Source organism: Lactuca virosa, chromosome 8 (genome assembly GCF_052849685.1).
Source record: "Lactuca virosa cultivar CGN04683 chromosome 8, Lactuca_virosa_CGN04683_v6, whole genome shotgun sequence".
Classification (NCBI taxonomy): Eukaryota; Viridiplantae; Streptophyta; class Magnoliopsida; order Asterales; family Asteraceae; genus Lactuca; species Lactuca virosa.
The window spans coordinates 13,215,000-13,230,475 of NC_136433.1; the positions used below are offsets into that span (position 1 = coordinate 13,215,000).

Consider the following 15,476-nt stretch of genomic DNA (forward strand, 5'->3'; position numbering starts at 1 on the left):
ATAGCATCCTAAAATACTCCTATAGTATTTTAACCTTTATGTTTGGTTCTAGAGTTCTTATGGTACCTAGGTAAGTTTTAGACTTGTTGCAACACTACAATCACTCCCAAACACATGTTGGTCATATCTCAAATGAATATAGTTGATCAGGCTATATTGATCCCAAATATGATTACGTCACTGTCTAGGTTTAACTGTAATGTCCAACATCCAAATACTTTTGTTTTGTTCTTCTTGTGATACTCATTCTAGTATATATAATCTGCATGTACTTATACTTTTATAAAATATTGTTATATTTTTAAAGTATAACTCTTCGTCAGAGTGTTTTTATCCCAATGGGTTTATAGTTGTATATCTTTTATGACTGATATACTGAGTTCACTATAAACACTGCTCTGATACCAATCTGTCACACCCCCAATCCAGAATGGCGGAAACGTTCGGGGGCGGAGGACTTCAGGTAAGTATCACAACACATGCAATATAGTAATCAAAGTACAAACAACCATTGCATTAATAAGTATAAGTTTTATATAAGTGTTTAAACATTACATATTCAAACACCAAACTAGGTACAGTAGAAGACAAGAGGCGTGGTACGGTACTAGGTAGTCTTCTCAAAAGCTTCATGAGTGTACCTGTCTACTGGATTCCTGAGAATACAAGTTATTTTGAAAGAGTGGATCAGCATTTAAGCTGGTGAGTTCATAAGTATTTTACTTCTATTAAGTATACTCTAAGTTCTTTGGAAAAGTTCGCTGGTTCCTCCAGAAAATCCTATATTTCCTGAGGTGATAAACGGATAACCTCAATAGTTCCCTCTACAATTACTTAGTTTATACTGATTATATATAACCCAATATCGAATTGATAGTTAAATGGGTGTATCTGCCCTAAGCCCACAACCAAACAAGGAACAGGAAGTAAGGCGGAAGTCACACATTTCACTGTCAATCGGATATTACTTAAGTATAACCCTGATGTAAAAACTAAGGAATTATAGAATTAACCACTAAAGGTCCTTTATGTTATACTAGTTTACAGAGAGTAAATGACTAAGTTACAATTGTTAAAGTAGTTTAATTCCATAAACCGTTTCATTTGTAGAAGTGGTTTAATCCCATAAACCGTTTCATTTGTAAGAGTAGTTTAATCCCATAAACTGTTTCCTTTGTAAAAGTAGTATAATCCCATAAACCGTTTCATTTGTAAAAGTAGTTTAAACCCATAAACCGTTTCATTTGTAAAAGTAGTTTAATCCCATAAACCGTTTCATTTGTAAAAGTATTCTTAGTTATATCCGTTCTACGGTAAAACATTAGTATTAATCCTGGAAAATATTATATTATCCATAATACTGCTTTGTGGTTTTAAATGTTCCAAAACCAGAAGTACAAGTATATTTGCCATACTTGATTTCATGATACGTAGTTTTTACTGTAAGTAAAAACTAACAGAAGGTATATTTGGTCAGGATGTAATTATCTTTTCTTACTGTTTTAAGAGAAGTATATTACTTAGTAATTTACTCGTTGTTTTATCCATGTGAGTTCTATTAACCATACTAATATGACTGATGTGCCTGATGCGACGTTCTTCAGGCGTCGGAAACGATATGATATTTGACACCCTAGGCCTGCCGGCCAAACTGTAGCGAACAGTGAAGGTGCGGGATTGTCAGTCTCATATAGATCTATACACAAATTCACGCCCTCCCTACAGGAGATTCTGGTTAATAAGTCGGACTTAAGGTCGTACTTAGATAAGTACACCATGAAGAGTCTCACAAGTTTATTGTTTCAACGAGATTTACGATGTATTATTACCCCGGGATTGCTAACCCTGGTACTCTATATTGTACCCTTGTTAATGCAAACCCGGTATGATGTATTATTACCTCGTGATTGCTAACCGTGGTACTCTTTATTGTACCATTGTTAATGCAAACCCGGTATGATGTATTATTACTTCTTTAATATATTATCCATATACTAAAAGTATTATACATATCCTGATATAGGTAAATGAATTGTTGGTACTTTCCTTGGAATGTGAATCATACTTGTATATTTAGTTTTGAATCATAAAATATACCTATTATAATTTATATGTTCTATCTGATTAGCATGATTTCTCATGGATGAACACCTTTGCTCAGCATGATACAAAGGTAATGATACCGAATGAAGTAACCTTTTATATTCATATATGTATAATATATATATATATATATATATATATATATATATATATATATATATATATATATATATATATAATTAAGAAGGAAACAACCTTCGGACAAATAACACCACCTTAATTCCACATCCAAACAAGAAAAAGGAAATAAGATAATTCAGTAGTCCTAAGCCCTTCAAATCTTATTTATATATTTATACATATATAAACATGATTTTGGAAATTATAATTTGAAATAGTTTATAAAACCTTTTGCAAAGAATTTAACGGAGTTTACATGACTTTAAAGATTTAACATGACTTTAAGTCATTTTGGAAGTATTTGGTAATCCTTAAAAACATAAGGAAACCCTTTGTGTGATTATTATCACATACAATTATTAACACAATTTATATTGTGTTAAACTTGTATTCCCCCCCTTAAAAGCATTTAAAAACCATTAAAAAGGTAGATTATAGGGGTATGAACTCACTTGATAAGTGATGATTTGGGCAGCGTTTCGTTTCTATAGATGATCTTTCTCGAAGAAACCGTGAGTTTTTGATTAAAAATCGGGCTTTATGCGGGCAGCACTTCGACTGGAAAGAGGCTAGCTTCTCGAGAATTCTGGGGCTTCGGGGCTTGCTTCGGGTTTTAGATACGATACCGGGGCTTTGGGGGGTTGTAAGAAAGTTTATGGAAGTGAAAGGGGTGAAAAAGGAGCAAAAATGGTGTAAAAATGGCTTAAATCCGAGAAATCTCGCAGCCCTTATATAGGGTGCGAGGGTGCGGGCCGAAGGGTGAGCCAACAGCCACGCGTCATCAGCTGCGAAGGCCACGAGGCCGAAGTTCGGATGCAGCTAGGTGCGAGGCACACGTCGGATCCGGGTGAGGCGGCTACTGTTCATGCGAGGAGTGTCAGCCGGCTACTGGACCTCGGCTGCGGTCCAATCAGAATGCGACACGGAGAACTTCGGTCCAATCAGAAGGTGACAGGTGGAAGCCTCGCATGCGAGGTGACGTGGCCCAAGGTACACCATGCGAAATTTCCCGGTTTTCAATATTTCTCGATTTTTGTGCCAAAAACTTGCGAAAATCATAAGTTTCGCATACGAGCTCCGTTTTCGACGTTCTTTATATGTACGGGTAGGTAAATTTATACTCTACGACTTTCATTTAAACTTCGTTGGCTAATTTTGACTTTATTTTTAATATTATTATTTTTAACAGACCGGGACAGGAAATCCGTTAAAAATTCATAACCTCTTCATCCGACGTCCGTTTTCGTCTGTCTTTTTACCGTTGTACTACTTTTGACGAGACCTTCGATTCTCGTTTAAGTTGTGTCGGCTAAATATCGATCAATTTATATTTCGAATTTTTAGTTGTCTACTGCTAAACCGAAACTTAGAAAAATCATAACTTCCTTATACGAAGTCAGATTTTTACGTTCTTTTTATGAAAGTTCTCGGTTTAACATATTCTACAACTTTCATTTAGATTGTTAAGGCTAAAAAGCCTTTTATCGAAAATTCACATTTTACACTGAACAGTGTTTTGTCGGTTTTACCGCGGATCTTCGATTGGTCATAACTTCTTCGTTATAACTCGGATTTCAGTGTTCTTTATATTTTTTGAAACCTTCTTTCAGTTTCTGCCATTTATTTCATCCCAATTACGATTATTGATAAATTTAATTTTGACCTAAATTTTACCTGTTTCACAGTAAATCTCCCAAAACCCCACCCTTTCCCTGTATCTACTCCTCGTCATCTCATGTTCATCTGCAACAACTTCATCAAGAAAATTCAACCAGTAATGGAAGTGAAGAAAACCAAGTGGTTCGATTTCTCCCCTAAAACCTGGTACAACTGCTCATAAGTCCGAATTCACTCTTCACTCTTCACGCTCTATGTTTTTTTCTCCATTATTCCCATGTTGGAGTCTAATTTCTGCCACGTCGGTCCTCACGCTGAGTCGATCGGCGATTGCAACTCCCCTCGATTGCAGTGTCGGTTGGAAACTACTACTCCTCCACCACGCTATGATGAATGAAATCTCTTCGTCAATCAGAGCTACCAGTTCGACCACCCCTAATCGACCACCCCTAGTCAACCAGATGCAGATTTTCGAGGATGTGAAGGGAGTAACCAAAGAAACCCTGAATTCTGACTTCACTCTTCACTCTTCAGGTTGTCAGATCTTCTAATCACTCTTCTACCAAGGTATCGATCTTCAAGAATTCAGTATTAGGTTATTAGCATCTTTTTAATGGAACATAATTAACTTGAATCAAATTTTTATGTCTTTTATCTTTATTTTTTTCTTTTCCCCAAACTTTTAATTTCATCAGGTTCATCTGTATCTTGTTGGACGTAAGCTATGGAAGGAAGTAGAGAAATCACCATCAGGGGAAGGTAAGATTTTCTCTACATCAAACATTCCCACAACCATATACCTTGAAGAAATAGAATTATTATATAAGACATGAATAAAAAATAGGATGTTATAATACAAAAATAAGTGAAAGTACGTTGCTCTTTCTTGCATTTGGTCCTTACTATGAGAGGAAGTTCTTAATCCAATTATGCAATTTGATGCACATGTTACTTGGTTGAGACTGTTAAAGATACTTATAGAACTGTAAGGTATGTTGCTACCAGCTTTTACTTTTTAACAACTATAAATAAATACATAAGGTGTTTGTTTCTTACACCCTTTTCTCATATATATATATATATATATATATATATATATATATATATATATATATATATATATAAGGTGTTTGTATATGAAATAATGAAAGTGATAGAATATTTTTTTCCATGTACAGTGTGAGTGTGGAAGGGCAAAGTTCCTTAGATCCTGTAGGCCTGATCACCAACCTCCATTACTTTTACCAATTACTAGTGAATTGGGTGGTGGAAGTGAGGACAAGATAAGTACAGCTACGCTTGGCTTAGGGCATGATGGAATGTCACAAGTAGGTATTTTAATAAGAGCAGGATATATCATATACTTTTACTTTCTGTGTTGCTTATAAATTTCTGTACTTTACCTTATGAAAATAAGTGATATCATGATTTGAGCTGTTTTTACCCTAATGCAGCTTCTGGTCAAGGTTGCTTAGCACAGGAATATGTCTAGTGGCGGTTGATGAAGCCCACTGTATCTCAGAGTGGGGCCATGATTTTCTGTTGGTTTCTATATATTACTTAATCTTAGATAATTATCATACATTCATGTGTGTGTGTGTATTTATCTGTTAATAGAAGTGTTATTCTTGTTTTTATGCCTCCTATTAGAATTTCTAAATAATGATATGTTTTACAGGGTGGAATATAAACAATTATACAAGCTGCGAGATGTTTTGGTAGGTGTTCCATTTGTTGGATTGACAGCAACAACTACAGAAAAGTACGTGTTGCAAATTGATTTGTCTTTTGGTCTTTAACTTGCTTTGTTTTGTTATAATTCTATGCTAGTTCTTCTACATATAGATACGTATGAAGCCCTAAATCTATCTTACACCTTGATGGTTACTCTCTTCTGATTCCAGGGTTCAAAATGACATAGTTGGTTCACTTATGATGAAAGACCCTCATGATGCCATTGGATCATTTGATAGAAAAAACATTTACTATGGTGTGAAATATATCAACCGTGGGGCCTCATTTGTTGATGAGCTTATGGAACAAGTCTCTAAACATGTATCAAATGATGGATCAACTATCGTATATTGTACAACCATTAAAGATGTTCAAGAAGTCATCTTTCATATACTTTTAACCCTCTGCTATCGACTTGCTTTAAATCTTTATTGTTTAGAAGCCATTTTAATTGTTCTTTCTGTTCCATATGTTTGGATTCCTTAGATTGCTAGATCACTTTGTGAGGCTGGAGTCAATGTTGGAATCAGGGGCGGAACCCTTAAGGGGCCTAGGGGGGCCATGCCCCCCCAGCTTTTTGGACTACTAGCTACTAAATATTATGTATTAGAGCCTAATATGTGTTGAACGTGTCTCAAAATGAGATATGATCTCTAGAAAATTAAGGAATGAAAATGAGATATTATTGTGTTGTAAAAGAGTTTAGAAAATTAAGGAAAGAAAATACCACCTCTCATGAAATCACGGGACACTGTTGAAAAAGATAACTAATTTGAAAATATTTAAAAACTACTCCGTATTAAACAAAAACGAAACAAGATTCAAAATATTTCAAATGCCAAAACCAAAAAAACTTATTTCACGTTTTAAAATCCCCTCAAAATCTGTTGGCCATGCCTACCAGATCGTACATTAGCATCATCATTCGACAGTCGTTTTCTCTATAGTGTCAACCTCTCGTCGTGCCGATGTGAGTAGCAGTCCGATACCATCTCAAGGCTCTACTCTTTGCCTGGACGGCCTCTCCGATCTTCGCCTCTCTCCCTGTTAGTCTTTCACGCTCTCACTTCCATTCTTGCCCTCTAATTTGAATCTTGACTCTTTTAATAAATTTAGGTTTTTAACTTCACTGAATTTTCTTTAAAAAGGTATTTTATTATTATTATTTAATTGTCAAATATGCAGAAGCTACAGTGTACTCTCTTGCTTTTACTTTACTGTGCTTTGTGTTTCCAAAATCTCAATTGATAGTAGTAGTGTTCTGTCACTTCATTATGTTGTGATTTATCATTTGCTATTTAATTATTTTTTGGTTGTTTTGGGATATAGAACTTGCATAGTTAGATAGTAGTTATGTGAACGAGTAATAAGAGGATTTTGTAACAGATAGTTTCTAAAATCTATAAGTCACATAAAGCCATTGTAAACGTAATTTATTTCTCATAAAGTTATACCTTTTTACTTAAATTTTTTTAGCATTATAGATTAGATCATGACAAGGATTGATATTTAATAGTTCTGCCTCTTAAATAACTAGTAATATAAAGAAATAATAATTCACCAATATCAAATTATAATGGTGATAGTGAAACTTGGCCGTTTGAGACTTATTAAGGTTTTAAGCGGTCTAATTTTTTTTATAAATCATAACTTCGAAACCAAGTTAAACTTGTTTATATTGTATCGGCCCCATCACTTGTAATGTTTGTGTTCCGCCCCTGGTTGGAATGTATCATGGCCAAATGGGGCACAAGGCCCATGAAGAATCACACAGGTTTCCAGTTTTCTGTAACTTGATTGATCATTTAAAAATAGTCATATCTAGCTTAATATTCATGTCTTTTTTTGTACCCTTTTGTTGCTAGATCTTTTATAAGGGATGAACTTCGGGTAATGGTTGCAATTATCGCATTTGGAATGGGTATTGATAAGCCATAAATAAGACATGTGATCCACTATGGGTGCCCTACGAGTTTGGAGTCCTATTATCAAGAAAGTGGAAGATGTGGTAGAGATGGGATTGCTTGTGATTGTTGGCTATACTTTTCAAGAGGTGACTTTGGAAAAACTGATTTCTACTGTGGAGAAGCAAGCTCAGTATGTTTAACTTTCTCAACAAAATCATTTATTATTATTATTTTCTTCATGGATTATGTTAATAAAATTCACCTTGTTTCTAACAGAAACCCAGAAAAAAGCTATTATGGATTCGTTTATGGCTACTCAACAATATTGCATGCAGACAACTTGCAGAAGAAATATTTTGCTCGAGTATTTTGAGGAAATATGTCCATCCATTAATTGTGGTGAGGCAAATTTCCTTTTTTCTCCTTTATATTTCATACAACATAAGACACATAGTCACCAGATTATGTTATGAACTTTGTTGTGTAAATGCATCCGGTCTTCCCACTTACAATTAGTTTATTGTTTCCAAAACTTATTCTCTACATAGCAGGGAAGGGTAGTAGTAGTATTAGTAGGGTATATGTAGAGATATGTAAAACCATTTTTATTTATAAAGCTAAGCCATCTTGCATTGAATTGTTATATATAAATTTTGAAAATGTTGTATGATGCTTATCTCATCCGATAGATTTAAGTTCATGATAAACATGCTAATAATTCTGGGACAAGAATCTTGAATTTACTCTATATGATTTTGATAAAAGTAAGTCTCAAACAAGTGTCCTCCTTTTAAGTGAATCTAATGGTTGCATGATTCAAACTTGCAGGTTTTATTGATGTGCATAGTGTCAATCAAAGAAGTCGGGATGATGTGAAGGTGGTCAACAAGCTCTTGTAGCTCAACTATTATTTGTTGATGAATTTCATCTCTCACATTTGATGTATTACATTTGCCTACTATTGGAACGATTATTTGTATGACATTAAATTTTGTGCAATGGATTGTATTTTTGTATATGATATTTTATTTTCTTTTATGAGACATTAAATGCAAATTTAATTTGAAAATTAGTAAATCTATAAATAATATTTTTTTAAACATTTAAAATTACGATAAGCAAAAATGTGTGTCATCTTCATTTATGACATGGCCTTCCTTGACAGAGGATTTAATGATACGCATTGTGTGTCGTAAATGCGTGTCGTAAATGCGCGTCGTAAGGTTACGACACGCAAATGCGTTTCGTCTTCCTTTATGACATGGCCTTTCTTGACACGCATTTGCGTGTCATCTGTACGCTTTTATGACACGCAATGTGTGTCATTAAAGGGTATTTTTCTAGTAGTGATATATGAAACAAGTTCCAGAGCGAACTCAAATAATGAGAGCAAACCAACGAACCCATTAACAACACATTTTGATGCACTTAGCCGGAATCGATCAACAATAGAAGCACATAACTCTGCAGCAAAAATACGGAATCATCGTTCCTATTGCTCAATCAAGTCCACCACAAGTGAATCTACATGCGCCTGATCTCCTTACAAGTGAATTTCTCAAATTTCAACTTGATTGATTCGATGTGCGTATAAAGTGACATAATTTGAGATATCATTGAGATAATTGTAAAATTGTGTTTCTATTTTATGGCTTTAATCGGGTGGTTATCTCATTCAATTTGTGACTATAGGTAATCATTAAGAAACCACGTGAAAGAAACATATGCATCAATGTAATGCATATGTTTACTTGAAAGAAAAGTTCAATAAAACACAATGCAACAACAACGGAAGTCTTAAGTTTAGCTTCTTAACTATTGAAGCAAAAGAATAGCAAATTACTACATACAAGAATCCTCATGAAGATTCCTATATCAAGCTACACTGTAGAATTTGTTTCTGCTACAATCTACCCACCAAAAAGCGGTTTTGAGGGAGTTCATATTCGTCTTTATTGTCGACTTCCAAAATTAAAGGGTATTGCAGGAGGTAATAAAGACTTCTTGCATACTCTTTCTGGTTGTTCTGATTAATTGGCATAACTTTTTGAGTGAAATTCCAAGCTTCTGATACTTGAACTATGTTTGCCTACAACCTGTTTGATGAAATGCTTTTCTGCATGAACTTTCAAAAGCTTCTGACACTTGAATTACTTTAATATCCAATGCACCGAGATATAAATGTAGGATTTTATTCATTCTTGAAATATTTATATGCCAATGATGAAACCTAATTTGGGGTTTAAATGGAAATTGCATCTTATTTCTTAATCAATTAATGATGATAAAGAAAGCAAGAAACTCATGTTATTTAAAAGTATTGATCATTGGTATTGTATGAATATATCTTTGGCAAAAAGGGCTTTCACTATATTATCTTGATAGGTATTTCCAGAAGAAAAAGAAATTCTCATTTAATTTAATCATTTTCATCTTTCTTATTTACTAATGTCGACATGATAGTGACAAATTTATTATTTACTAATGTCAACATGATAGTAGCAATCTTTATATCATTAGAAAGATTGTTAGGAGTACTACAAGTTCCATATTATTTGTTTCGTCTAAATATGTCTAGAACGGGAGTTATTCAGTTGTGAACATGGCAAGTCGGAATATTACAACATTTCAAGTGTTTGAACAACCAACTTCGCACGACCATATCTCATTGATTACATATCCATTTTGGCTGATTCTTTTTCCTGTGTACTATTCGTTTTATAGAGTACACGTTTGCTTTTATAATGTTGTTTATATTTAGCTATGAATATCGACTTATTAAGCTCCAAAGTTGACACGTTGCAACTATCAAATTCCCAAATCAACTTTGAATTAATTTTTGTCCAACTTTGCAACCTAGTAGATTTTTCATATGAACTCGTTTTAAGCTTATTCTTTTTGTTATTGCTTCATTTTCAAGTCTAATACAAGTTACCTTTGTAACCTTTTTCTTTTCCTTTCCTCTAAGGTTGACTTTTATGGTCACAAAGTTAGCATTTTATCACTTTTACATGGAATTACAAATTTCATATTCTTTTCCACTTTTACTCTTGAACTTAATCTCTTACACCATAAGCATATATAACTCATATAACTCGTCAAATGGTGACATATTTACTATTATATCCCTTGTTGGTTATGTAAAATAACCAATTTACCCTCTTTGACCATTTTTCCCTTTATTGTTATTTGTCAATTTCCAACTTATGTCGTTTTCTTTCTCACCTTCTAAACATCCATATTTCGGGATGTTACACATATTCATATGGTTATTCATATGCATATGCATATAGTTATTCTTATGCATATGCATATGTATATAATTATTCATATACATAAACATAAACATATGTATTTAATAGCCTTATGAATATACTTATTCATGTGTATATACATATACTTATGAATATGCATATACATATACTTATGAATATTCATATGTCATATACTTATTCTTATGCATATGTATATACATAAGCATAATCATATGTATTTAATTGTTTTATGTTTGTACTTATTTTTATGCATATGCATATGCATATACATATGCATATGCATATGTGTATGCATATGCATAAGCATAATCATATGTAAAAAATTTCCATATGCATATACTTATTATTATGCTTATGTATATGCATATGTATATGCATATGCATATGTATATGCATATATTTATTCATATTTATATGGATATGTATATGCTTACTCTTATATATATATATATATATATATATATATATATATATATATATATATAGGCATTAAAAGTGTTTTTTTTAAATATTCATGTGCATATGCACATGTTTTTTAAGAATATGCATATACACAAAAAATATGAATATGCATTAAAAATATGTTTTTTTAATTTTTTTTAAATATTAATTTCGAAATGTAAGAAATATTTTCGCTGATTTAAAAATAAAATTAAAAAAATAAAAATAAAAAAATAAAAAAAATTAATTTTTTTTTTCAAATTAGTGAAAATATACCTTATATTTCAAAATTAAGATTTAAAAAAATATTTTTTCAAAAAAATGCATTTTTAATGCATATTTATATTTTTATGTGTAAATATACATTTTTAAAAAAATGTGCATATGTACATGTATGTAAAATTATTTGTCTTAGATATATGTATGTATATTCACATGTGAAATTTGATACCTAAATCAAAATTTTTATTGGTTTCCTCCCTCAATTTAGTTCTCCTTTGATTATATATATATATATATATATATATATATATATATATATATATATATATATATATATATATATATATATATATATATATATATATATATGTATGTGTGTGTGTGTGTGTATTTGATTGTTTATCTTTATTAAGAAGATGTTTGTTATAATGGTTAGGTTGAATTCTTTTGTGCACACCTGGTCATGAATACATTTCACGTAGACAAGGAAATCTATGTACATGTAAAATAAATATATAATTTATTTTTTTCAAGTGTGTTTAACTCTAGGGGCGGTTTAAAAGGAATGAAGCTTCGAGGGCATGTGGGGGCTCTAATCTCGACTCTACAGGGAGGTATGTCTTATGGTGCATAATATTTATCTTATAGTGATAATATTTGCATGTTTTCCTTACATCTAAATGGTGGTTGGTGTTGAAAGTAATAAGGGTTCAATCTCATATTTATTAACTTAAAATGTTAAGTCTTGATAATAAGGGGTGGAAGTTGGTCAAGATATATTTTGGTGGGTGTTAAGTGAAATTGTAGGGAAAGCACGCGGGTCAGAAGATGGATCGCTTATGGGTTTGCTCCATATCCGAGTATCTGTGGTATATATGCTAAAGAAGAGTGCTGTTCATCAGATCTTATCACTTCCAGATCCAGAGAGAGAGGGTTTCTTGTTTAGGGTTTTCCATCCAGTACTCTCGTTTTGTTCTGATCTTGTTTTTGTTCATCTGTTATGAGTTGTTAGTCTCTTGTGGTTAATATAGAGTTTCAGATGAATAGATTTGTGTAAACTGTTTAGATTAGGGTTGAGTGATAAATCAAGAGAGTAGAGTAGGTTCTTTGTAGTGAGGTTTTGTTTGTAAGTTTGTGAAAACCTTCTGTTTCTTAATCCTCAAATGATATAAGAAATGAAGATGTTGGGAAATCTGTATTGTCTAATTTCAACATGGTATCAGAGCTGTAAGGCTCGTGTTTTTTGATCCTGACGCTTTGATTCGTTGCTTGTTCGTCTTCTTGTGATTTCCGCGTTGACGATCTGTCGAAAAGGTATCTGTTACTTTTTCAGCTTTGTTCATTTTTAGGGTTTTATTATAGTTCCCTAAACACGATCTGTTTCCATTTGAGATTCTGGTACTGCGAGTTTTTTCGTTATTCGATCTTGCAGATTAACAAGATTGTTATCGTGGCTGCTGCTCTTCTGTTGCGATCTTTGGATTAATCGACCAATCCCTCTAATCTGAAATAACTCTCTTGGGGTCGGATTTCATCACCGATAAACCCTAGAGGGAACGGATTCAGGGAGTTGATTCTAATAAAGTTCTGTTGCCTATAGCACTGTGAGGTTTTCTCGTTCTTTTTTACTCCTTTTGTAGTTATAGACGTGGGAGATCCTGGTGTCTTGCGCACACCAGTTATTTGTTGTTTGTTTTCTTCAAGTTAGTTCTTGTTTTTTGACTCTGTGTTGATTGTCTTGGGCCCCGACATACTGTGGTGACCATCTGGACTATAAGTCAACACAGGTGTTTGCTCGTATTATTTGTTTGTTTCTTGTGTGATTCTTTATGGCTGGTGATACTCCTGAAGGGAGTGGTACTCCTAAAGATAGTTCTGTGGACTTTGATGATCCTCTATATGTACATCCTTCTGATAATTCTGTGACTTCTATTATAACAATTAAGTTGTCCGGTAATGAAAATTATAGGTTGTGGCGTAGTGCTATGACTAGAGGTCTAAAAGCTAGAAACAAATTAGGGTTTGTAGATGGTACTATTACTCTCGAAAGCACTGAAACTTCTAAAGCTTCTAAGTGGGAACGTGTTAATGTTGTTGTGTGTAATTGGATTTTAGGATCAATTTTTGAAAGTATATATGCTAGTCATGTCTATTTTGATAAAGCTAAAGATATTTGGGATGAGTTATTTGAAACTTATAATAAGGCTGATGGTTCTGTAACCTTTAACATACATCAACAGATTAAAACCTTAAAACAAAATGGATCTTCTCTTTCTGATTACTATAATAAACTTGATTCCTTGTGGAAAGAGTTTGATGGTTTGACTAGTCTAACTGAATGTGCGTGTGAAGCAGCAACTAAACTTAGTGATCATTCAAAATTAATGAAGCTAATGCAGTTTCTAAGTGGTCTTGATGATGTTTACAATCAAGTTAAAAGTCACATTCTTTTGATGGAACCTTTTGTTGGATTAATGTCTAAGTCCATAACTATAATTGGTAAGACTTGACCCGACCCGACATGGTCCATTTGGGTTGCATGACATCATGCATTTGGATAGACTATAATGAGAGAAATAACACTTAAGGTTGGTTAATATATTATAAGTTCTAATATATTAATAAGGTTATTTAATTAGTATTGATCAAGAATTAATTTGGAATTAATTAAGTGATCAAAAGGAGACTAATTAAATATATGGGTTGATTGTGTAAATCATTCATTCTTATATATGTGGGCTTGTGATCCAAGATTCCTTATGTTGGACTAAGTCCATGGGGTGACCCATGGATACTCCATGGAGGTTAAAATCCATGGAGCATAAGGAATGGGTAAAGTTATGAGTTACATGGTGTAACCCTAATAGCCACCATATAAAAGAATCCCATGGCTCAAGAAATCGGGCACTAATGTGTGAGTGTGAGGGCTAGACGATTTCAAGGAGTGCTCAAGTTTCTCTCAAGTTATTCCAAATGTATTTGGTGTTGTGTGAACCATTTGAGGTGTCACACTTGGGGCACTAGGCACTCAAGCTTCATGAAGACATTCTACATCAAAGAGGTATGTATTCTATCTTGTTATATTTATTATTTTGTATGCTAGATTAGGATAATACCTTGGATGTTCATAATTGTATGTATAATAGAGAAAACATAGATCCAAGGTATTTAGGGTTGCATGTACACTTAGGAGTGTTAGTATGCTCATAACCCAACAGTGGTATCAGATCCTGGTTTTTTTTCTTGTTATACTTGCAAAAGTAGCTGAAAAATCGAGTTGGATGCATATATTCGATTGTTTTGGCTGGAATTGGACTAGGAACATTACCCTAAGATGTTTTTTTAAACTTGTTTTTGATGTGGTAATGTTCATGCTAATCCAATTTCTAAGATAATTGTCATAATTTCAAGATTTGTATTAGTTTGTATGTTCATGCTAATTTCTTGAAGATTGATGATTTGAATTATCTTGTTCTTATGAGGTTCTTAGATTAATAGAAAAGTTGTGTGAAATAGTTGTTTTCAATCCATTTTAATCTAAGAGTTGATTCCAAAGTGTGTTTTTGTAACTTGTCCTCAAGTTATATGAAAAGTCACATTTAAGAATCATAAAACTCATAAAAGTTGGCAAAGGTTACAAAATGAAGAGTCTAGTTCTAATTAAATGGTTTTATGACTCCATAACTTGTCCTCAAGTTATGGAGGTTCAAGAGTCTCTTCATTAAATTAAAAAAAAAAGTGTAACCTTAATTAGTTCCATAAGTTACAATAAAAAAAGTTATTTTTCTTTTTAATTAGTTTAAAGTCTTCCATAACTTGTCCTCAAGTTATGGAACTTGAAGAGTTTTTTTTTTAATTAAAACTACTTTAAACTCATAAGTTATGGAATTAATTAGTTTTGAATAGTTTCAAAACTTGCCCTCAAGTTTTGGAATTTGAAAAGTTTTCACTTATGAATACTTTAATTCCAAGTTAGCCCTTAGAATTTTAAAAGTTAAAATTCAACCCTTATACTTTATAATATTATAAGTTAATAATATTTATATATATGTATAAG

The 15,476-nt window shown here is 32.7% G+C and overlaps 1 protein-coding gene and 1 long non-coding RNA gene across 8 annotated transcripts; both read left to right on the forward strand.

The window, feature by feature from the left end:
* Positions 1–3,856: 3,856 nt before the first annotated feature.
* LOC145128597 (ATP-dependent DNA helicase Q-like 3) lies at positions 3,857–6,272 on the forward strand. Of its 7 annotated transcripts, none has more exons than XM_079063411.1 (7): positions 3,861–4,047; positions 4,160–4,407; positions 4,536–4,830; positions 5,019–5,168; positions 5,295–5,381; positions 5,519–5,602; positions 5,745–6,272. In XM_079063411.1, exons 4-7 carry the CDS (start codon positions 5,152–5,154, stop codon positions 6,058–6,060), a joined length of 504 nt encoding a protein of 167 aa, XP_078919537.1. In that variant the 5' UTR covers positions 3,861–4,047; positions 4,160–4,407; positions 4,536–4,830; positions 5,019–5,151; the 3' UTR covers positions 6,061–6,272. The 7 variants fall into 7 exon arrangements, with proteins under 7 accessions (XP_078919540.1, XP_078919539.1, XP_078919537.1 ...); XM_079063412.1 differs by having other exon boundaries at positions 4,193–4,407; XM_079063415.1 differs by having other exon boundaries at positions 3,864–4,407; positions 5,745–5,895; positions 6,069–6,272.
* A 730-nt stretch (positions 6,273–7,002) lies between these two features.
* On the forward strand, positions 7,003–8,439 carry LOC145128717 (uncharacterized). Its single transcript, XR_013717066.1, has 4 exons — positions 7,003–7,348; positions 7,440–7,671; positions 7,758–7,880; positions 8,310–8,439. It is a non-coding gene; the product is annotated as an uncharacterized LOC145128717 (long non-coding RNA).
* Positions 8,440–15,476: the final 7,037 nt, after the last annotated feature.

Coding starts and splice junctions, on each gene's coding strand:
- LOC145128597 (XM_079063409.1), top strand. Junction 5,382..5,518: donor GAGTGGGGCCATGATTTTCT/GTTGGTTTCTAT, acceptor TATGTTTTACAG/GGTGGAATATAAACAATTAT. Junction 5,603..5,744: donor ACAGCAACAACTACAGAAAA/GTACGTGTTGCA, acceptor TTCTGATTCCAG/GGTTCAAAATGACATAGTTG.